Below are 24647 nucleotides of genomic sequence, written 5' to 3'. Positions count from 1 at the left end.
TTAACATCAATGGGACATTTTCTTCCTTGTTTATGCATTACTTACTTACTTACTTACTTACTGCCCTTGTACGCCATTGGCGGGTAGGGCAGTAACGAAGAATGTTTATGCATTAAATCAAAAATATTCTTGATGATTTCGGTGTACAATATTTATTAAAATTCCGTTTTTTATAAGTTTAAAAATATTTTTTTTTTTTTTTCAACAATTCACATAAAATCCTGTACCTTGCAGTCCTGCATTGATAATTAATTTTAAGCAATGAAAAGTGGTGTAAATGTCAGCATCAGCATGCTAAGGTTCCAGAATTATCCTTAATCAAACCCCCAATAACCTGTGTTTGCATTCGGAAGTTGAGTGAGTAGGTATACGTAGGGATATCATGGAACAATTTACGTAATTTTTTTCCTTTCAGAAAAATGGATATATAAAACAGGTCAAGAAACTAATGTGTTCCATTTTTACAGTAAGTTTAATAACTATTTATAAACATTTCACACACACAAAAAACAAGCAACAGGAAGGGTGTTGAATACGACTTTTATTCCTAAATATTCCTTAAAGTAATTCAAATATATGTATGTTTTGATTAAATAATACCAATAATCCACATCCATTTAATGGCAAAATTTCTATCGAACTATATCATACGGTATTCGATGTGTTTCAATTACTTTCCAGGTTCATTCTCTTTAATTTTCTCGCGCATTCTAGGATTTCACTAGTATGGGTTAAAGGAACTTCGGTTTGAATTTTTTTTTTTTTTTTTTTTTTTTTTTTTTAAATAAACATGATATTATATATGAACGCTGAAATTGAGACTACTATAAACTATGTGTTATAGTTAGGATATTGACATGCAGTCAGTATATACGTAGTAGTCTCAGAATAGTAGTAAAAAAAAACACATCACAATTATACCAACAATTTAACGATGTCAGAGAAAAGAGGGTGTTTTTCATCATAGTACAATTATAAGAAGGTAGTATATTTTAGGGTTATTTTCTTTTTATTCATAATTGTAATATAAGCAGCATGATTTGCACTCTGAAAATTACTAGTAGATTTCGAGTGCCACGTGATGTATAACGATATTTTGTGTTGTTGCCTATCTGTATAGTATAGGTGTAACATGTACTTTAGGTGTTGATGGATTTGTATGTCTCGTATTTTGTGGTATTAAACAGCAGTTACTGAAATACAATCATCACAGAGATGTTTAAACATTACTATAGGTGGAAAAAAATGAAATCAAATGTTCAGTGTATTGTTTTTAAATGTAAAAATAACAGTTGTTGGGAATAGAATTATGATATTAAATAGACAAACGTATATTTTTATATAATGATCACAACATTCATGACATATGTCGCGTACTAGTCGCGCATTGTTACTGGTTTTCTCAAAATATCATTGCAGATGCCTTTAAATGGCTATACGCTATTAAACCAAGAGTTCCAAATGGTGAAGTTGAAATCATCCCTTCGTAAATTTTACGGACGCCATCACGAGTTGGTTGACCGTTATGGAATAACCGTTTCACAAATGATATCGGATATGTTTCTTGCGTCGTAACTACAATCCCCTCTCTTTCATGAATGTGACCTACCGAATTAGACTATTTAACGGATTTGTTATCACATAAGCAACACGGCGGGTGCCACATGTGGAGCAGGATCTGCTTACCGTTCCGGAGCACCTGAAATCACCCATAGTTTTTGGTGGGGTTCGTGTTGCTTATTCTTTATTTTCTATGTTGTGTCATGTGTACTATTGTTTGTCTGTTTGTCTTTTTCATGTTTAACCATGGCGTTGTCAGTATATTTTCGATTAAAAAGTTTGACTGTCCCTCTGGTATCGTTCGTCCCTCTTTTAGTAGGAGCCGTCTTGCAAATACTTTGATTAACATTTCTTTTTAAGCTTTTATAATCATAAACAGTTCATAACGAAAAAGCTTAAGTATTTAGTTACTTATTTCATTTGTTCACAAGGATGTTAGATGATAAAGACAGTCTAATGTTTTTTATCATGACAGTGGACTGTTGAATTTCGACGTCTCCTTCCTAACATAAATGTTATAGATAAACATTGTGTTGTTGTTGGGTTTTTTGTGAATCGAGCGTTTGATGATTTTCGACAGAAATCTAGCATATGCATTAATTCAAAAAGAAGAAAAATATCCAATTGCACAATTGGTAAGCAGATCCTGCTCCACATGTAATATGAACATACAAACCTTGTGATAAGTCCCAGGAAAAGATGACGGTATTTTGGTTACGACAAATGGAACATATACGTCGTCATATATCTATGAAAGCTAGTCACGTTTTGCTGCCGTCCGTTAAATTTCCGAAAGGACGACTCCAACTTCACCAATTGAAGCTAACGATTCCATTGCTTCCTTTTAAGCCATAACCCTCTATTAGAAATCAGAATAGCAAATCCTATTCTGGAATATCTTATCAACTGGAAGATATATCGTTGATATGCAGGCGAAGTTGAAATTTTGCTACATGTAGAAGTGTGAAGTTTACAAATGGAAAACTGAAATCATCACTGTGGTTGTAAATTTTGTTCTAAACCGAGTCAGACCATCTTTGTCAATTTCTGTATTTAAGTTTAAATGAAAGTGTCTCAAATTGATTAAAGAGAAAGATTGCAAATGACATTAAAACAATCAGTATAAAGAAACTAAGGTTCCAATCATCTGACAAATATGACTCAATATGAATTTGACTTTCCTTTAAGGTACATTTTGGTCATATTGATGTTTACGTATTTTTACAATCGTGTAAGGATTTCAGCATCCTGGTAAATGGTAAATCAAGAACAGCGCTTTGGATGCTTTAAATTTATAAAGCGTTATTTTAGTATTATTATTCTTTTGAATTTTGCGAAAAGTCATTGATTAATAGGTTCAACATTATCGAAATTTAACATTTTTTATTTTGTTTTCTATTTTGAAATTCTGTTCATCACTTGTAGTAGTTATATGTATTTACTTCAAGCATTGCAAAAGATCAGGGTTTTCTTGACTCTTCATGAAGTTGATGTATGAAATCTACTTGGATGTAGGACGGAGGATATCTATTTAGAGCTAGCTTTCAACATGGTTGAAATCTTTGATAAGGTATTGTATAAAATGATCGCGATAACATAAAACAATGGTTAGATTTAAAAAAAAATATATCGTGTAATCCAACCACATGTTTTTGTCGAAGTACAGTTGAGTCGTTGTCTTCGGTTATAAAATCTTAGTGGATTTTTGTAAAAACAAATAACGTGTGATAATGACAGACTTTTTGTATTCTCTGTGAAATTACAACCAACTAGATGTGGTATAGACACTTGTCAATTGTTAAAGATCGTATTTTTTTTCTTGAGGTTTCTGTTGTTTTTTGTTATGTTATTTTGCTGTATCGATGAAATATTTTATTGCACCTTTCTCACACCGGGTATCCCGATCCGAAATACGCGGAGGAATCCGAATCCAGAGTATCAATTAAAAAATAGTTTGTAACGAAGGATGGGAAAATCTGTATCAGATTACCACTATGTTGATGATAGGGTCAACATTTATGTGTGCAAGTTTGGGTCACAACAAGTAAGGCGACTGCAACCCTCAAGTTAAAATACAAAAGCTAAACATTTGGCTAACCCATGCGATCGAGAACGATAGATTAGACCAAAAGTAACACGAACTTTATTGTACTTTCAGGAAAATAATCTAATATGTATCTCAACTAAAATTAGAATGACATCTGTGATGTATATGTATACAAGTATATATGTATCATAATAAGTCAACAATTTGGCGGTAATGCACTAAAACAATTAATATCAAGCCTTGTCATTATGAGAAAATATAAGTATAAAACTATATATATGCTCATATGTTCTGATTCCAAACGAGGCAAATATCCATCAAAAATCAAAGACAAAAAAAGAATGAAGTAAACATCTACTGTTTACCGTGCGACCCTCAACAATGAGAAACCCTATGCCATATATTACACTAAAAAAGGTCGCGTCGTGAAAAATAATGAAGAATATAAATCACGAGAAAACTAATAGCTTAATGAACCTTTATGACAGGCACCCATTAGAGAACACGCTCCTTGACAAATATGACAGGCAACCATTAGTTAACACGCTCCAGACTTAGCAACCAGTAGATAACACGCTCCTGAACCAATATGACAGGCAACCATTAGATAACACGACCATGAACCAATATGACAGGCAACCATTAGATAACACGCTCCTGAACTAGTATGACAGGCAACCATTAGATAACACGCTCTTGGACCAATATGACAGGAAACCAGTAGATAAAACGCTCCTGAACCAATATGACAGGCAACTATTAGATAACACGCTCTTGGACCAATATGACAGGCAACCATTAGATAATACGCTCCAGACTTAGCAACCATTAGATAACACGCTCCTGAACCAATATGACAGGCAATCATTAGATAACACGCCCATGAACCAATATGACAGACAACCATTAGATAACACGCTCCTGAACCATTATGACAGGCAACCATTAGATAACACGCTCGTGAACCATTTTGACAGGCAACTATTAGATAACACGCTCCGGAACCAATATGACAGGCAACCATTAGATAACACGCTCCGGAACCAATATGACAGGCAACCATTATATAACACGCTCCTGAACCAATATGACAGGCAACCATTAGATAACACGACCATGAACCAATATGACAGGCAACCATTAGATAACACGCTCCGGAACCAGTATGACAGGCAACCATTAGATAACACGCTCTTGGACCAATATGACAGGAAAGCATTAGATAAAACGCTCCTGAACCAATATGACAGGCAACTATTAGATAACACGCTCTTGGACCAATATGACAGGCAAACATTAGATAATACGCTCCAGACTTAGCAACCATTAGATAAAACGCTCCTGAACCAATATGACAGGCAATCATTAGATAACACGCCCATGAACCAATATGACAGACAACCATTAGATAACACGCTCCTGAACCATTATGACAGGCAACCATTAGATAACACGCTCGTGAACCATTTTGACAGGCAACCATTAGATAACACGCTCCGGAACCAATATGACAGGCAACCATTAGATAACACGCTCCGGAACCAATATGACAGGCAACCATTATATAACACGCTCCTGAACCAATATGACAGGCAACCATTATATAACACGCTCCTGAACCAATATGACAGGCAACCATTAGATAACACGCTCCTGAACCAATATGACAGGCAATCATTAGATAACACGCTCCTGAACCAATATGACAGGCAACCATTAGATAACACGCTCCTGAACCAATATGACAAGCAACCATTAGATAACACGCTTCTGAACCATAATGACAGGCAACCATTAGATAACACGCTTCTGAACCATAATGACAGGCAACCATTAGATAACACGCTCCTGAACCATTTTGACAGGCAACCCTTTAGATAACACGCTACTGAACCAATATGACAGGCAACCATTATATAACACGCTCTTGGACCAATATGACAGGCAACCATTAGATAACACGCTCCGGAACCAATATGACAGGCAACCATTATATAACACGCTCCTGAACCAATATGACAGGCAACCATTAGATAACACGACCATGAACCAATATGACAGGCAACCATTAGATAACACGCTCCGGAACCAGTATGACAGGCAACCATTAGATAACACGCTCTTGGACCAATATGACAGGAAAGCATTAGATAAAACGCTCCTGAACCAATATGACAGGCAACTATTAGATAACACGCTCTTGGACCAATATGACAGGCAAACATTAGATAATACGCTCCAGACTTAGCAACCATTAGATAAAACGCTCCTGAACCAATATGACAGGCAATCATTAGATAACACGCCCATGAACCAATATGACAGACAACCATTAGATAACACGCTCCTGAACCATTATGACAGGCAACCATTAGATAACACGCTCGTGAACCATTTTGACAGGCAACCATTAGATAACACGCTCCGGAACCAATATGACAGGCAACCATTAGATAACACGCTCCGGAACCAATATGACAGGCAACCATTATATAACACGCTCCTGAACCAATATGACAGGCAACCATTATATAACACGCTCCTGAAACAATATGACAGGCAACCATTAGATAACACGCTCCTGAACCAATATGACAGGCAATCATTAGATAACACGCTCCTGAACCAATATGACAGGCAACCATTAGATAACACGCTCCTGAACCAATATGACAAGCAACCATTAGATAACACGCTTCTGAACCATAATGACAGGCAACCATTAGATAACACGCTCCTGAACCATTTTGACAGGCAACCCTTTAGATAACACGCTACTGAACCAATATGACAGGCAACCATTATATAACACGCTCTTGGACCAATATGACAGGCAACCATTAGATAACACGCTCCAGACTTAGCAACCATTAGATAACACGCTCCTGAACCAATATGACAGGCAACCATTAGATAACACGACCATGAACCAATATGACAGGCAACCATTAGATAACACGCTCCGGAACCAATATGACAGGCAACCATTAGATAGCACGCTCTTGGACCAATAGGACAGGAAACCATTAGACAAAACGCTTCTGAACCAATATGACAGGCAACCATTAGATAACACGCTCCAGACTTAGCAACTAGTAGATAACACGCTCCTGGCTTAGCAACCATTAGATAACACGCCCCTGACTTAGGTCAATTACATAAAGAATATGGCGGTGTTAACACATTCTTGTGAACGCTCAACCACCTTCCTTAACTCAAGAGAGGTGTAATGTAACAACAGTAAACGAACTGTAAAACCAACAGTTGGTAAGTGCTGGCCTTATCCGTTCGATACTCAGCACTAACACAACTAGTAGTTACTGTAAGCTACATGTAGTTCAGAGCCCAGCTAAAGTATAAATCGTGTTTTCCCTGTCTAAAATATCAATCAGTACACCTCCATTGATTTTAAATCACATGTTTTCCATTTAAAGTGTAATCAAACTGCTGCTTAGTTTCATAGGTGAAATAAACATCTATGTAGACCTTGACATGTCATAGGATTATTTGTGTCGTTGGGTTTCTGTCTCGTTAGCGTATGTCAAACATAATACATTATCTTCTTTTATTCGGCATTAAGGTATTTTTTCTCTGATTATCTCTCGTTGACCGATCATACATACATAACATACAAAGTTGAAAGATTGAAAATAACAAAAAAATCGAATCATTTTTAATTCATGACGCAAATTAGTCATAAACGGAATTTTGTCAAATTCTTTATAATACTTTTGTTATTAATTGGACATACGCTAAAACGTTGAATCACATCTTTATCAAAATTTTTACAATGGTTTTGTGTGAGAACTGGATGATTTCTATTTTATATACTTGTGAAACAATTAATTCCGAGTTATGTGGGCTAGCAGTTAGTTGTTTCGTTTTTTCAGACCACGAATACTCAATTTAGTATGCACAAAACTAAAGAGTAACGTTAAAAGGCAAATAGTTATAATGTCAAACCTTTACTGCTTCAATATATGACCTACTGAAGCCTTATAAGAATGACTTTAAAAGAATACTTAAGGTTAGCTTCTAAATAAAATAAGGGGATGTGGTATAATTTTCAAAAAGACAAATATCCGTCAAAGTTCAAATGAAGTGGATGTAAGCAATTAAAGGTAATTCTGCTTGTTTTAGAATTATGAAATGGATGATTAATGTAACATCAAAAATGAAAATATTTCGCCTGCAGTCCATTGTCCATGTGACAAGACTTTATGTGGTCATTTTAAAATAAGAATTATCTTCTTTATTCTTTATTTCCGTTTTGAAATCACGTTAACACATTTGTTTAACTTTTAACGTGATGTTAAATTCAATCGTAAAACATATATAGATCATCTATAAAGTCATAGTTGAAAGAGGCATTAGCTGTCAAATTCATGTTCTCTGATTCGACTCAAAATCTCATCACTTATTTCAAATTTACAAAAAGTCCAAAAAGAAACAAATTACAATGCATGGACTAATTTCTAAAGTGCATCTATCAACAGTTCGTGTATATTTTTAAATAGGAGCCATCTAATTAACAATCGTGATGGTCTTCGAAGAATTCAGAAAGTTTTAACATAACTATAAATATAAGTACTCAGACAGACTCAGTCAAATAAAGGGATCTTTAATTCCGATTACTACCTTGTTTACTTTTTCAATGCTGGCATTTTTTTTAATTCATTGTTACTGAATACGGATTCAAAGGGTTTGCATATTGACTTGCAAGCCAATTTTACATCATCGATGTTTTTGAGACACAATTGATTAAACCGGCTACTAATAGCGAAATATAAGTTTACATTCCGCTTTTTACAATGTTCGAAAAAATTCCCTAAAAGTATAACTTGGTTTTTTTTGTCAACTGTGTGTCCAATTCCCCATTATCAATTAACTCATTGTAACTATCATTTCATAATGTGTGCTTGCCTTCCATTACATTATTTAGCCTGATGTTACATTAGACAAATGAAATATACGTTCTAAATGATTGCTTATATTGGATGATCAATTGAATGTTGGATGGTTAGCCTCTCAAGACAAATTTTACATGGATAATATTCAAGATTAACCGTTATAAAGTGTTTTAAAATGTATGAATCTGACTTGTTTTGTACAAGACCAACACAAGGAGTGAACGATATGTAGAAAAACATGTGATTCTACTTTGAGGCGACCGGTCGTTGTTTTTACTTCTTTTCCCCGGCCCATGTTTATTAAATAACGCACTTCTGCCAGTTTTACATCTTTGGCTTGACCATACAGTTTAAGAACAGAATAAGCACGCTATCACAAAACCAAGTAGGTAGACGATGACTGCGAACATTTTTTACTCTTCATATATAGTGTATCAATGATAAATAAGTGTATGAATTGCTACATACAGTTGGATATGTTTTTCTTCGACATTTTTTTTTGGTGATTACCATATACTATAGTAATACATGTACAACAATCTACATCTATGGTAAACGGAATGACTTTTAAAAAGTTAAGATCGGAGCTTCTAAATCCAGCCTGAGTGGTATTGTTTGGCTCTACATGTATTGTACTATTGGTCAATGTGACTTTTTCATTTAATCTAATTCATTTCAAAACGATTTTTAAAAGGCGCAAGTTTTTTTTTCATAATATGTGATCAGATACACCTCGGTGCATGCACATACAATATCTATTTTTACTTTGATGATTGAAATTAAAATCAAATGAATAAATTTTTTATAGAGTGGTGAAATAAAAATGTTGAAAATAATTAAATATAACATAACAAAAGTATTTAATAACAAATGTATGTGATATATATATATATATACCGATTCTAGTCGTACAGGCGATTTATTTTAAAGGACGTACCAGTCATACTGGGTATCGGCCAGTAGCTCAAATCGTAGTCGATATAAACTATGGTTGTTTTCATATATTTCTAAATTTGATATATTGAACAAATTAATTAGAGATTATTTGAAAGGAGAAATTGATTATAAACATTTTGTATTTGTTTCCTGTACAGAGTTGAATTAAAACATTGATTAATTTTAACCTTAGGATTTATGGCATCACGTTAAATGTCAGACTAAAAGAAATAAACACGAATTTGAAAATAAAAAAATCATCAATTTAAAAATAAGATGAATTGCATGAAAAGTTTAGTGGTTGATATAAATGTATGAGAGAAGCGTATTGCCTAAAGGGACGTGTCTTAGTATTGTACAAGTTAGTTTGACAAACGACGGGTGATTATAGGCCTTTATACTAATCAAACGTAACCATTCAAACATGTTGTCAAATGATTGAAGTTACTGATCGACTTACACTTTTTTGTTTCTTGCAGATTTTTACAATTAACTGTTAAAGATGGCTTTCTCACATATATTTGGAATTACAGTATTACTGTTAAACATAATATTTACTAATGGTAAGTTTTTTATGTATATATCTATTTATGATTACTAGTATATAAACAAGCGCCTATCTTGTTTATTTGATTTTATAACACAATATGGAGCTGCTTCGGGTGTTATCGGTATTATAGATGTCTTTTTAAAACAAGTTTATTTATGTAATGCATTGAAAAATGTAAATTTTCAATAAATAGTCAAAAAACAATATTGCACAAACATACAGACTTGTACAAAATATGTGTCCCAGTACAAACACACAAACATAAAATAATGCTTCCTATTCTGGGTTTAAGCCCCAATATTTTGTACATTTATATACAAGTATTATTTTATCTTTTACATAACTGCAAAAAAAAATTATACTAATTCAAAATTATAATGAAAAGTTGACAAATTAAAGCAAATTACAGTATTAGAGTAGAAAATGTTATTCACACAGAGTACAATTGCACTTTAACAGAGAAAGTCGATAGTGATCGGTATCATTCAATGCTTACACATAAACAGGTATTATTTACAATTTATTTTCAAAACAAGTAGACAGCTTACGCTTTTAAGTCATACGAAACGAGTGAATGATGAAAAATAATGTTTATCCAATTCTTGACCAATACATCTAAAAATTTGCTCTATAATAATCATTGTATTATGATGTTCATGTATCTTGTACGACAAGGGCCCATAATTGGTAAAATAAAATAATGTCTTATGTCTTTATCATAAACTTAGTCTTCTGTGCACGAGTTTTATCATTTTTTACGTAATTTTTTTTTTCTTGGTCTTGTATGATGTGAAAATATGGCACCTAGTTAATTGTCGTGTTTTAAAGCCGTAGTTTACCGATTGTCACCTTTAAACAATCAACAAAGAAGCATGGATATTGATTACGTGTATTACATGTCCAATAAGATAACAGTTTATTTCAATAATAATTCCACCTTATGTAATAATGCTGTATTTTGATTGGATGAGAACCATGGTATTTTTCACCAATTTCTATATATTGAGATTTTCTTTTCTCTGCCGGGGTATTTGCCATTAGGGAATTCCATATGCCGGGGTATTTGCTAGCAAATTCCATGGCAGATGGGAAATACCCTAGCAAATACCATGGCAGATGGGGAATACCATGTCTAAAAATAACTCAATGAATTATTTCTGTTCTAATATGACAAATTCATGGTCATTCTAAATATATGGTTCCAGATGAAATATTTAGGATAAAAAGCATCATTATTGAATTTTGACCGAATGACGTAAAAATTCCGGGAATGACGTCATAAATAAAACTCAACGAATTGTCAACCGGTCACATAAAACTGGAATCCACAATACAATAGCTCAGCTGCAGTGTATACAAAAATTATACATTCAAGTCGAAATTTCATATGATACTTGATTATAATAAACTCTCTGAGGTGGAACATTCGGTGGAATTAAACAATTATATCATGCTTACAAGGGGTATTTGCCAAAAATACCGGTTTCGAGGTAATCAAATTTCCCTCGCCTAACGGCTCTGGAAATTTGTACCTCTCAACCGGTATTTTTGGCAAATACCCCTTGTAAGCATGATATATTTGTATACAAATCAATGCGTATTGCAAACACCGGATTTTTACGAGAAAGGTCACACTGAGTTCACTGCATACGAAAAACATATCGGGGAAGTGATTACTGGAAGCAAACAATAAAAAAAAACTATTTCTTTTAAAATTTGGACAAATTATAGAATTTTCTTGAGAAAAAGTATATGTACATTCATTCAATAACAACCAGCCCATTTAGTTATAAAAAAAAACCCGTATCCTTCATTTTTTTTTTTCAATTTGAAGTTTCATATGACTTTAATACACTTTTATTCACTATGCAGGTCAACGTCCCTCCGCTATTGGACAAAATCTGCTTGGTCAACGTAATATATTTGGGATGCAAGGAATGCCAGGAATGCAAGGAATGCAAGGAATGCAAGGCATGCAACGATTTTTAAATGGTCAGAGATCTGGTTTTCCAGGAATGCAATTTGGACTAAATGGAGGCATTCCATCTCCTCCAGGCTTTCAACCACTGACTAGACAGTTGTCAAATATGTTACCTCAGCAACTTCGGAATGCGCTACCGAGAACTCCATTTAATGCTCCCGTAGTTGCTGGTGTTAATAATGTGTTAGCTGGAGGAAGGCAAGGTTTTACAGGCAGATTTGGGGGAGCAACAGGAGACGAATTGACGAGACAACTTTCTCCTGCACCTGCATCAGGGGGGTTTGCTGGGGCAGGTGCACAGACCAATGGTGCTGCAACTGCAGGAGGTGCAACACCCCAAGGCTTAAACAGAGCTCAATTTGGAATGCCCCCGTTCCCCGGTTTTAACCGAGCACAAGGACAACCCCCAAATTTTAATTTTCAGAGACCAGGTGGTATGCCTTTCGGACAACGTTTACCAGGAGGTATTCCAGGTCAACAACAAAGGGGTACTCCAGGTCAACAACAAAGAGGACCTAGAAATCAACCTCAGGCTGTAATGCCACAAAATATTGGTAGTATTGACATGAGCAGTATACAGCCAGGGCAAAACCTTGTTAATGGGATCCAACAAACTATGACATTCCCTTCTCAAACAGCTCGCGCACAACCAGCAGCAAATCAATTTCCAACAGCCTTTAATCCTCAGCAAGGTCAAACCCCAGACAGACAGTCACAACAGACAATTGGAACACAACAAGCATTCAGACCGCCACAAATGTTTGGATCTGGTAACCAACAAAATTTTGGAACACCACAAAATTTCGGAGCACAACAAAATATTGGAGCGCCTCAAAATTTCGGAACACCACAAAACGTCGGAACACCACAAAATTTTGGAACACCAACAAATTTCGGAACGCCTCAAACTTTCGGAGCACCACAAACCTTTAGACCAGCACAATCTATGGGAAGTCAGCAGCCATTTGCACCACAACCAGCTAATATTGGTAATACAGGTGCACAACCGGCAGGAGTTCAACCCGTAGCATTTCCTTCACAAACAATAACACGACCTCTGGGGGTTGGTAGACCATCGTCTGGAGTATTTATTCCTCCAGGTGCGCCTTCACTTTTACCAGGCGAAGTTGAAATAGCACCACCAATTAGTCCAGCCGATGCTGCAGTGATGCAGAGTGGTTCTAATGGTGGTCCTCCTACAGCTGTTTCGGAAATAATCACAATATCTGATATAAATGGAAATATATTATACAGAGGCGTTGATTTATCCGATACAGATATAGAAAAAATTACACAACAATTAGTTAATAATATGACTAATGAACAAGCTGCAGCACAGGCCAATAAAGGTCGTGAGTTAGAAGCTCAAGGTCAGCTCGACTCAGTTGTTCCACCGTCTGGATCAACAGGTCAAAGTCAAATGACAGGAGGACAACAAACATCTGGATCACAACCTCCACAACAGCCTCCATCCAGTGGATTTACTGGTCAAGGATTTTCTTCATGGGGACAGCCTTCACAAGGATTACGTTTTCCAGGTCAGGGACAGGTGCAGGTAGTCGGTGATAGTAGGACTGTATTGAATTTGATAGACCCTCCTATTAACAAGGGTTAGTGTAGATAACTTGTAGATTGTAGAAAAGTAGATGATAACAGAAATAGTGTAGACTGCATGTGCATTTTTCTCAATCCTAAAAATTCATTATAAATAACATACGGCAAATATACTGCATCAAAAACATTTTAAAGCATTTTGTTTCTGATGAACTTCAAATAATTACTCCCAGGAACCCTTCATTCGCATATTTTTACTTAAAGGCTATTTTTCATTTCTTTATTTTGTTCCGAATATCTTTTAAAAGATCAAGTCGAAATTCCGTCCACAAAATTAAAAAAAAATGATATGTAAGATGTGAAAATATAAGGGAGTAAACCAGATTTGTTTTTACTGACTTAATCATTTAGGTTTGGGCTGTGTATGGAAAATCGTTAAAAAAACTACGATTTTGCAACGAAGTTGTGATTGCCACTGAGACAGTTCGAGAGATATTTCATATCATTAAAATGAAAACGTTCATAGCAATCAGTGGCGGATCCAGAAATGTTCATAAGTGGGGGCCCACTGACTGACCTAAGAGGGGGCCCGCTCCAGTCACGGTTCAGTGATTCCCTATATATAAGCAACCAATTTTTTTCCCAAAAAGGGGGGCCCGGGCCCCCTGGCCTCCCCCCCCCCTAAATCCGCCTCTGGCAATAACATATTATTTTTAAATAACATTCAGTGGACGGAATAATTAACGAGTTCTCAATGCAAACATATATGCTCAGTATAAGCCTCCTTAATTAGGAGCAACACCACGAGTTGTGGTGTAATGGAAATTTTATAAAAAAAATAAAAACTACAGCCCATTTTACGTATAATGGGCAAAATAATCGTAACTGGGTTATGTTTTTTTCTCACTTTTAACTTGTTTCTCACAAAATTCCGTCCTTAGATATTTTTTTTATAATCATGATATAATTTTTATACGGAATTGTTTCTAACAATAGATTAACAAATGTTTAAATGACTGTATCTCTGTTAGTATCAAAGCTAAACATATGTTTTTTTACATATTCAACTCCGACCGTGCGAGGGCTGTATAGTCAGTCAAGGTCGTTAAAAACTCCCATCATCAATTCCATATTTAGATGCAGTTAAAAGACTTCTAAATGCATTCAAAATTTGGCACCATATCGTATACTTTAACTTGTTATCATGATGAGGTAGTATGGGAGTATTTCGTCATTTTGAATGTCAAATTACATGTAGTATATGATTGGACCATATAAAATATGAAAATAAATCATTTATTATTTATAACACTTTTTAGTCAAATAAAGACATTCAATTGCAAAATAATATCTTTCCCTGAAACATGTTCAAATTTTCTTCTGAGAAAAGCGGTGACACTTTGTATTGAATCATTTTGAATAAAACGTCCAAAGCTACAAAGTATAGCAAAAATTCTATCGTTTATACACCCCTTCTATCTTATTAAAACATCAATGCAAGTCAGTTGTAGAAAAGTCTAGTTATTTGAGATGTCAGCATGTCTAATATAACATAGAATAATACTTAGAATTTGTGCTATCTTTTGAGTTGGTTTAATGTCTTTTTGTCTAGATTTTATAGGACCTTTCTAGGAACGACCCCGTTTCAAAATGGTTAAAATGTCCCTCTCTTATCATTTTTAATCTATCATTTATTAACATATATTTCTATGCTAGTGTAAATGCTGTCAATTTGGCTGTGTAAAAGGGTTATACTTATATAATTTTCAAAAAATCACCGACAATGGAATGTGTTTTTCTATTTTACAATAAAACATATTGATGCCGTTTTGATATCTAAAGATAGCCGTATTGTTATAAGTTGAAAGGAAATTCAAACGTTTGCAAATTAATGTATTTGCTATAATTAGGAGTAAAATTAAAGATTTAGAAACAGTTACAGTCTGTCCAATGATAAACAACAAAACATGTATAAATCGAAAGGTCTGCAGTAAAATAAACTTACATACACCTTTTATAAAAAGGCGTTAGTATTGTTTATCTCAATATAAGGTGGTTTTTTTTTTAAATCAGTAAACTGTTGAATTTTTAAGGTTTTCATTTGTAGAATTACATTTCGAAGTTGTATCTTCAAGAATTATTTATTACACGTGAACAATTTCACTATCTTTTATGGGATTGATACTCTTACATTTATAAATCATTGTCTACTTTATACTCTTCTCTCTCTATTTTGTAATGTTGAAGGAGAAACTTGAAATAATTACGAAAAAATTTAAATAATTCCAAGTTATATGTCGACGACGTTTATTATACCTGTTTAATCACCACTAAAGCCTGCAATGTTATCCATGTTTATTGTCTCATTTATGTGTCTGTATGTATCACTTATTCTAATGTATTAACAGTTTTTGCATAATATATCATAATTTCATATATACCTTTGTGTTATTCATGATTTCATGACATTTTTGTTCGAAATATCCATTTCTTAAGTACTCCTTACATCATTGAACAAAAGCCTTGTTTGGGATGCATTTATCAAAAGTTAACATATAGGAAGGCATTTCCCGAATGAGGTTCAGACGTTTAATTTAATTTAAAGTTATTTCTTTACTATATGCAAAGCAAATCAACTTTTTGGTGGTCATCGAAATGATTTGCCCTACGCTATTCGTTACTTTTTTTCTAAAGATGTTTGCAAATGCCATTTTCTCAGTGAAACTTCTGAAATATTCGAGGAAATAACATGAGATAACAAACTCATGAAATGCTCCAGGTTTGACATGAGATAGCACACTGACATTTAGGTAGAGCGAGTAAATTTGCCAGGTTATTATTGTTCATGGTCTTATATATTTTTTTAACCATCTTATTTGTTGAAAGCTTATTCTAGATCGCGTACAATTAAGCTCTGTAACTATTTGATAAATGCATGCAAAGCTAGATCTGATAGTATTGGTTAGTTATATCATCATTGTATTGTTCTCTGCTATCAGTCTTGTTTCACATTGTGTATACTATATACTATGTGTTGCCATGGTATGTCCTATATCAGTGCTCTTGCAAATATAATAATCATTCATTCATTCAACAATAATACATATTTCGTACATTCTGCTTATAAATTGTTGTTTCTTTGTGTTACGGTTACAAGAAAGCTTTCACATCTTGGATCATTTCATAAGTTTGTTATTTCATGTCACATCCTAGATAATTTCATAAGTTTGCTATCTCATGTCACATCTCAGAACGTTTCATTAATTTTTTTTAGCTTATGTCTAATCCTGGGTCATTTTAAGAGTTTGTTATCTCATGTCATCTCGTCGAGCATTTAATGAGTTGATTATCTCATATCATATTCTTCAGCATTTCATGAATTATTTTACTCTAAGACTTGTTAAATCCTCTGGCATTTCCTGAGTTTGTTATCTCATGTCAGATACAAGATCATTTCCTGGGTTTGTTAGCTCATGTCACACCCTAGGACATGTATTAAGGGTGTAGATCATTCCATGTGTGTGATATCTCATGTCACATCCTAGAACATTTCATGTGTTTGCTATCTCATGACAGACAATTCCTGGATCGTTTTGTGCGTTTGTTATCTCATACCGCTTCATAAAACACACCATAAGTTTGTTATCTCATGTTACATCCTAGAACATTTTATAAGTTTGTTATCTCATGTCACATTCTAGAACATATTCTACATTGTTATTTGATGTCACATCCTAGGACATGTCAGTAGTATGCAGATCATTTCATGAGTTTGTTATCTGAAGTCACATCCTAAAACATTTTATAAGTTTGTTATCTCATATTACATTTTGTACATCCAGGATCATTTCATGTGTTTGTTGTCTCATGCCACTTCCTGAATCATTTCCTGCGTTTGTTTTTTCATGCCATATCTTAGAATATTTCATAAGTTTGTTATCTTATGTTACATCTTAGAACATTTCATAAGTTTGTTTTCTCATGCTACTTCGTTGAGCATTTCTTGGGTTTGCTATCTCATATCAAATCTTCGAGCATTTCCTGGCCTTGTTATATTATGTTACATCCAGGATTATTTCATGAGTAATGTTATCTCATGTTACATCCTGGATCATTTCATGAGTGGATTATCTCCTGTCTTATCCTGGATTATTTCATGAGTTTTTTTTTTCTCATGTCACATCCTGGATTATTTCATGAGTGTGTTATCTCATGTCAAATCCTGGATCATTTCATGAGTGTGTTATCTCATGTTACATCCTGGATCATTTCATGAGTGTGTTATCTCATGTTACATCCTGGATCATTTCATGAGTGTGTTATCTAATACCATATCCTGGATCATTTCATGAGTGTGTTATATCATGTCACATCCTGCATTATTTCATGAGTGTGTTTTCCAATGTCACATCCTGTATCATTTCATGAGTGTGTTATCTCTTGTCATATCATCTAGTATTTCATGATTTTTTTTTTATTAATTTCCTCTTTTCGAATTTACCATGGAATTCGTTGGCCTCAGTGAATATCAGTTTTTTCAAAAGTCAATAAAACCACACATTTACCTCATCAAAAGACAGTAATTGTATATTATTATCTGTGCTAGGATAGTTTTCACTGGAATCATTCTTGTTACTACCTGTGCTAGGATAGTTTGCTCTGGAATCATATTTTTTATTATCTATGCTAGGATAGTTTTCACTGGAATCCTACATGTTATTACCTGTGCTAGGATAGTTTTCACTAGAACCATTCTTGTTATTACCTATGCTAAGATAGTTTGCACTGGAATTATTCTTGTTATTACCTATGCTAGGATAGTTTGCACTTGAATCATTCTTGTTATTACCTGTGCTAAGATAGTTTGCACTTGAATCATTCTTGTTATTACCTGTGCTAAGATAGTTTGCACTTGAATCATTCTTGTTATTACCTATGCTAAGATAGTTTGCACTTGAATCATTCTTGTTATTACCTGTGCTAAGATAGTTTGCACTGGAATTATTCTTGTTATTATCAATGCTAGGATAGTTTGCACTTGAATCATTCTTGTTATTACCTATGCTAGGATAGTTTTCACTGGAATTATACATGTTATTTCCTGTGCTAGGATAGTTTGCACTGGAATTATACATGTTATTACCTATGCTAGGATAGTTTTCACTGGAATCATTCTTGTTATTAACTATGCTAGGATAGTTTTCACTGGAATTATACATGTTATTACCTGTGCTAGGATAGTTTGCACTGGAATTATACATGTTATTACCTGTGCTAGGATAGTTTGCACTGGAATTATACATGTTATTACCTGTGCTAGGATAGTTTGCACTGGAATTATACATGTTATTACCTGTGCTAGGTGTCTTAGACTTTTTTTTTTTACATTAGTGTACCTATTGTTCTGAATTAATGTGATCAGATTTTTTTAGATTTCTGTACAGGCATTCCTTGTACATTTATACTTTCTTTTTTCCGAGTAATTGTCTTTATCTCAAATCAATTCAGTGTAATTAACTACTGCATATAGAAAATCCATGTATTAGTTAGCCTACATAATAGTACATTTTTATATATTTTCCTTCCTGAAAATATGCAATGGGAAAATTAATGAATTTAGGACAATAGAAAAGTAACTCTTAAATGCGAAGCAGCTGACAAAACAAGATCGTTAATTCAGTTCTGTTTCTTCTTTCAAATTACAGTTATCAGATTATAGTGCTATTTGATTTAATTTTTGAAAGCAATACAGCACTTTCATCCGATTCCTCTTTGCACGGATGAATCGGCTGCAAAAACTCTTTGACGAATCCGTAGGTGGTCTGATTTGTACGGCTATTTTTCTGTCCCTATTCAATGTTAGTCTAAATTTCCCACATTTATTCCACTTTGCAGAAACTACTTACCAGAAATATTATTGATTTCTTTCTGTACTGAATATATGTATAAAATATTTGCCACTGAAAATCAAACACAAAACAATGATAATCTTTTGACCAATTTTAAAACGATTTAGACTGAGCCCACTCCTCCGGTTTTTGACGTGGTTTGTGGTAGTGTTTTTGGACTGGTTCGTATTATTCTGGTTTTGCCATATTTGTCTAGATGTTTTTCTTCGACTTGTGAGTTTTTAATTTTCCCTTGGTACCTTCTGTCTTTTTTTCTCACACGGGGGATCTCCGTAAAACAATCTTGTACATATTTAATATTTGAACTTGAAAAGGGAATACTAGTATGTGATAAAGCATCACTCAGAATCTATTTCAAGTTTTCATAACCTTGTAAACCCAAACTTCTAGTCAAATTTATTGACCCAAAAAAATAAGAGCCTAACATTTTTCTGAGAAAAATGATGACCAACACAAGCCAATTAAGCCCGTACTTTTATGTATAACACATGGTCAAACAATAACCTGTTAATAGCATACAATAAATTAAATGAATTGGTGTAAACAGTGGCACCTGTAAAACATTATACCTAATATATAATGTCTTCATTCACATGTCGTCTGACAAACGAAACATGTACGTAACAAAATATGTTGTCATGTATCCATTCTTTGTATAAGGAATTAATTAATCCCGGGTAGATTGAGCATGCGTCAAATATTACAACTTAGGTAAATCTAGACATACAATGATTAAGACTAATGGTGTTGTCGTCAATAAGACATTATATCATGTCAATTTTGAATAACACATTGTATTATATAATGGCCATTTGTTTTGTCAAGAATTTGATAGCTAACATGTACATATCTATTCTGAAGTAAAATGATTTATATCAAAATATATGATTAAATGATTAATACAAACAAATAAAATGTCACAATTAATGTGATGAAATTAAGAGAAAATATACGCAAATTTTCCTCTTCATTCTGTTGGTTATCTTTTGAACATTTTAACAAAGATTATATTGCATTTTTGACGTGGATATTAATAGAGAGCGATTTGAAAAAGAACCCTCACTTGTCCTACTCTTTAAATGGCTTGAAGTATTGCACTATATAGTAAACAGGATTATCCAAGTCTTCATGTGTTTCTCAGACAATAAATATCTAGTTTAAGCGACTATTTTAATAAATTATATTTTTTACTCAAAGAAATCTGAGATGTCTGTCATATCGAGATATATGTCATGGTTATTATATCATACTAAACCATTAGCCCGACCCAACCACCACAAGAACTTTTTTTAAATACACGTTTGTGTTTAAACTTGCATCAAATTAATCATCAATGAAATACTATTTGTAGTTGTCAGTTCACAACCAAATGGTAAATTCATGCACACTTGTGCTTTATGTGTGACATGCGTTTATTACTTATATTTTTAATGCTTTTAGATTCTGTCATATTGACATACTCGTATGGAGTTATATAGGAAGTTAAAAACACCAGTTGAACTCATTTCTTGTTTGGATTTTATTTCAAAATGTAGTCCAGTTAGGTTTAGGAATTTTTGTCAGATGTTCGGGCTCTTGGTTTTTTTCCCTACGATACATAATAACATATTTTGCCACACCCACTTTTCTTTTCATAGAAGACTTTAATTGCTTATAAAAAGGTCAATACCAAAATATAAGGAGATTTTTTTTTTGTCTCATGATTTGAGACCCAAATAATGCCATTGCTAAATATAAGGTAAATGTCCGGGTCAGCCTTTTCCCACCATAAAAAAAAATGAAATAACTCAAAAAGTACATATTGCTTGTTGCATGCTGTAAATTTTTGGTGATGTTTTACAAATATTAACACATAGTTCAATGGATATAGAAATACTCATGCATATAATGTTTAAAACGTTTGATTATATATTGATATTGACATTTTGATTTTTCAGGCTGTTTGCTCATTCGAGAAACTCTTTCTATTCAAGCATCCTTCACCATATCAAACGAAAAAGAGAGTAAACAATCCTAAATGAGTATTTATCAGAAATATAATTATAGTGCTTAAAATAAGTAAACCAATCTTGTCATATCTAAAACTCTTTATTCTATTTAACAGTAGCACCAGCCAGAAGAACTCGTTGATAGTACTTCTGTATACAGACTAAATTTTGCGTCGTAAGTATCACAAATTTAAACACTTCTTCAGAAATTAAGAGATATAAGAACATTTTGTGTTGTCCATAAATGTTCATTTTGATACAAGCAGGAAACAAACGACTAAACACTGATAGTATCAGCATACAAAGTTAACGACGCAGTCAAACAGGGATACCCAATTCCTTCTGTTATTTACATCAATATTTAACTCAATTTGGCTATTTCCAAAATGATTAAAAAAGAGATAAAACAAAATGTTAACGAAATTCTCATTACGTTGAATACATTCTTAAATTTATTGTGCACATTTAGATAATTCTACAAAACATATATTCTTTCACAGTTATATTTTATCTGATTGACTACGATTTCGTTTGACTGTTATCCCTCAGACTACTCTCAAACAATGAAAGTGTCGTACATAGAATTATTTGTTACTCGAGTATTTTGAAAACATTTTAGAGAATAATTTGTAAGCATATTTTTTTTATATCAATGTTCGAATTTTATGGTATAAAGACAACTAGACAAAGTTTTTTTTTTTATTTGTTAACTTTTGTATAAATGTGTTTGAGTTGAACGTTTTTCTCTAACTTTAACTTTTTCCCAAGTCAATAAGAGTCTTCCGCAAAAAACACAAGCATAAGATGTTATCGTAGTATCACTGTTAAACAAGCAGTTGAACTAAAATGGTCAAATTCTTTATGAATACACTGCTCAAATGGAATAGTGTTATGATAAAAGGGCATGATTAGAGATGTAACGGATGTATAAAACATAACTTATCGATGTTAAAAACATAACTGTGTCGTAAATGTATTGTTATTTCCTTGTTTACTACACTTTTATTCTATCAAACGATAAAACTTTTTATGTTAATAGTTAGTGCATGTGCATCATAGTACGAAAATTATGCAATTGATACAAAAAATTAACATGTTAGGAAAATGTTATTTTCTACCTATTTTTCTTTTTTTTTTTTTTTTGCAGCAAGACGAAACTGAAATGAGAGGGGCTTTCATGTGTCAACCATTAAAAAGTAATCTAATTACAAAACACAGAGCCAGCTTCGTTATATTTTGTTTAATAGAAGTTTAGGTTTTTATAGTTTAGGTGATCTGACTTTGCAGTTACTTCTCATAAATCAATTAAAGAGATAGCTTGTATGATCTGACATTGTATATACAAGTTAATACACCAAAAAGTAAACTACAAGTCATGTAATAATGTCTCTATGTTTCCTTATTATGTCGTTAAATGGTCGTTATAGAATTTTTAAAAAGTAATTTATTTTAAAACTGATTATCTAATCGGTAGCTGAACACTTTATATTGAAAATTGAAATGTTTTTGTTGTTGTAACTTTATACTTTGTAAATAGCAGTTCAATAAAACATGCATGTGATTATGGTTATGATTTTGTAAAACTGTACTTCCGCCTTTTTCCTCAAATTTTCACAATTTAACACAAGAACAACACATTTGTTTACTACAGCACATTTAGCCTCGTAATTGAGTATCTTAGAATATTAACATTATTGAATGTATTTAAGAAACAAAGAAATATGAAGAAGCCTTTGTATGTATATGTTATTGCATCCAAAGAGAGTGAAATATATATGTTCTGTTAATTCAGATAAATTAAATAGAAAAGTAAGCACCGGTAGTGGAAGGCACAGTTGTCTGAATCACTCAGTAATTTTCCAAATTTGAAGAGTTATTTAACACCTATGGTTTGAAAGGTCTCAAACTGGTCAGTTTCCATTTCGAAACATTCAAGAGTTGCAGAAAGCTAGTAATTATAAGGTTCTTCATTAGACATGTTGCTAGGAAGATACTGAAAGTAATAGGATTGCTATTGATGATTTCACACCCATAAAGCGTATGTCGTCGAGAGAGTCACATAAATTAATACCATGTACCAATGGATCCAACAACATTTGACCTCATCTATTACAGAGAACGCATTATAACAATAAATGAGATGTGGTATGATTACCAACGAAACCACCATCCACCAGAGCATACATTGTACATGGAGTGTGTCTAAGCAGTTAGATGCAACTGATGGCCTTCAATAATTAGAAAAAAAACTCTGAGACTATAGTCGACCATCAATTGCCACGATAGAAAAAAAAATTGAAACAAATCAATTTACGAAAATAAAATATGACAGATCAGAATAAATTGCAACGACAGCTACTGAACTAGAGACTTCTGACTTGCACATAAATCTAACGGGGTTAAGCACCCTCCTCTAACATGGGACAGTGGAGTAACAGCTCAACATAAGATTAACTAAAAATCAGTTGCCCGTTACACTAGTCCCTAACTTAACAGCAGATGGAAACTACATAGTGCAAACTACATAGTGCGTTTATTTCCGTAAACTCTTCATCAACAAAAAGATAAGCTTCTACTTTTTTCATAATTTGATTAATTGAAAGACTCCATGTCATATAGCGGATATTCTTATTTATCAGTACACCGGTAATAATTCACTTTCAGTTCCTTGTCGAACTACTTATTATTTGAATTTTTTTCACCAAATTAAAGTTCGGCTTTGGAGTAACATCCCTGCAATAGAAGAACAAAGTCGTTTCTGTTACACCCCTCAAATAAAAAAGATGTGGTGTGATTTCTAATGAGACAACTTTTCACAAGAGACTAAATGACACAAAAAAATGACAACAGTTAATATAGGCCATGCACCGTATGGCCTTTAACAATGAACAATGCCCATACCGCATAGTCAGCTATAAAAAGGCTCCAAAAAGACAAATGTAAAACAAATCAATCGAGAAAACTAACGACCTAATTTATGTACAAAAAAAGGAACGGAAAAAATATGTAACACAGCAGCAAACGACAACCCCAGAATTAATTACAGGCTCCTGGCTTGGGACAGGCACATACATACAGAATGTGGTGAGGTTAAACATGTTAGCGGTATTAAAATTCTCCCCTAACCTGGGATAGTGGTGTAAAATAACAACATAAGAACGAACTATATTAAAATCAGTTTGAAAAAGTCTTAACTCATCAGATGGATACAA

The 24647-nt window shown here is 33.4% G+C and overlaps 1 protein-coding gene across 4 annotated transcripts; it reads left to right on the top strand.

Moving 5' to 3' along the window:
* The first annotated feature begins 343 nt into the window (after positions 1–343).
* LOC139513071 (collagen alpha-2(I) chain-like) lies at positions 344–23003 on the top strand. 4 transcript variants are annotated; one of them, XM_071301213.1, is made up of 5 exons: positions 344–466; positions 9933–10016; positions 11876–13594; positions 21552–21610; positions 22583–23003. In XM_071301213.1, the coding sequence occupies exons 2-4, from the start codon at positions 9956–9958 to the stop codon at positions 21575–21577; spliced, it is 1806 nt and encodes a 601-aa protein (XP_071157314.1). In that variant the 5' UTR covers positions 344–466; positions 9933–9955; the 3' UTR covers positions 21578–21610; positions 22583–23003. The 4 variants fall into 4 exon arrangements, with proteins under 4 accessions (XP_071157314.1, XP_071157313.1, XP_071157315.1 ...); XM_071301212.1 differs by lacking the exon at positions 344–466 and adding an exon at positions 9758–9834; XM_071301214.1 differs by lacking the exon at positions 344–466 and having other exon boundaries at positions 9841–10016; positions 11876–13522.
* The last annotated feature ends 1644 nt before the right edge of the window (positions 23004–24647 follow it).

Source organism: Mytilus edulis, chromosome 2, assembly GCF_963676685.1.
Source record: "Mytilus edulis chromosome 2, xbMytEdul2.2, whole genome shotgun sequence".
Taxonomy (NCBI): Eukaryota; Metazoa; Mollusca; class Bivalvia; order Mytilida; family Mytilidae; genus Mytilus; species Mytilus edulis.
This window is presented reverse-complemented; position numbering and strand designations above follow the sequence as displayed.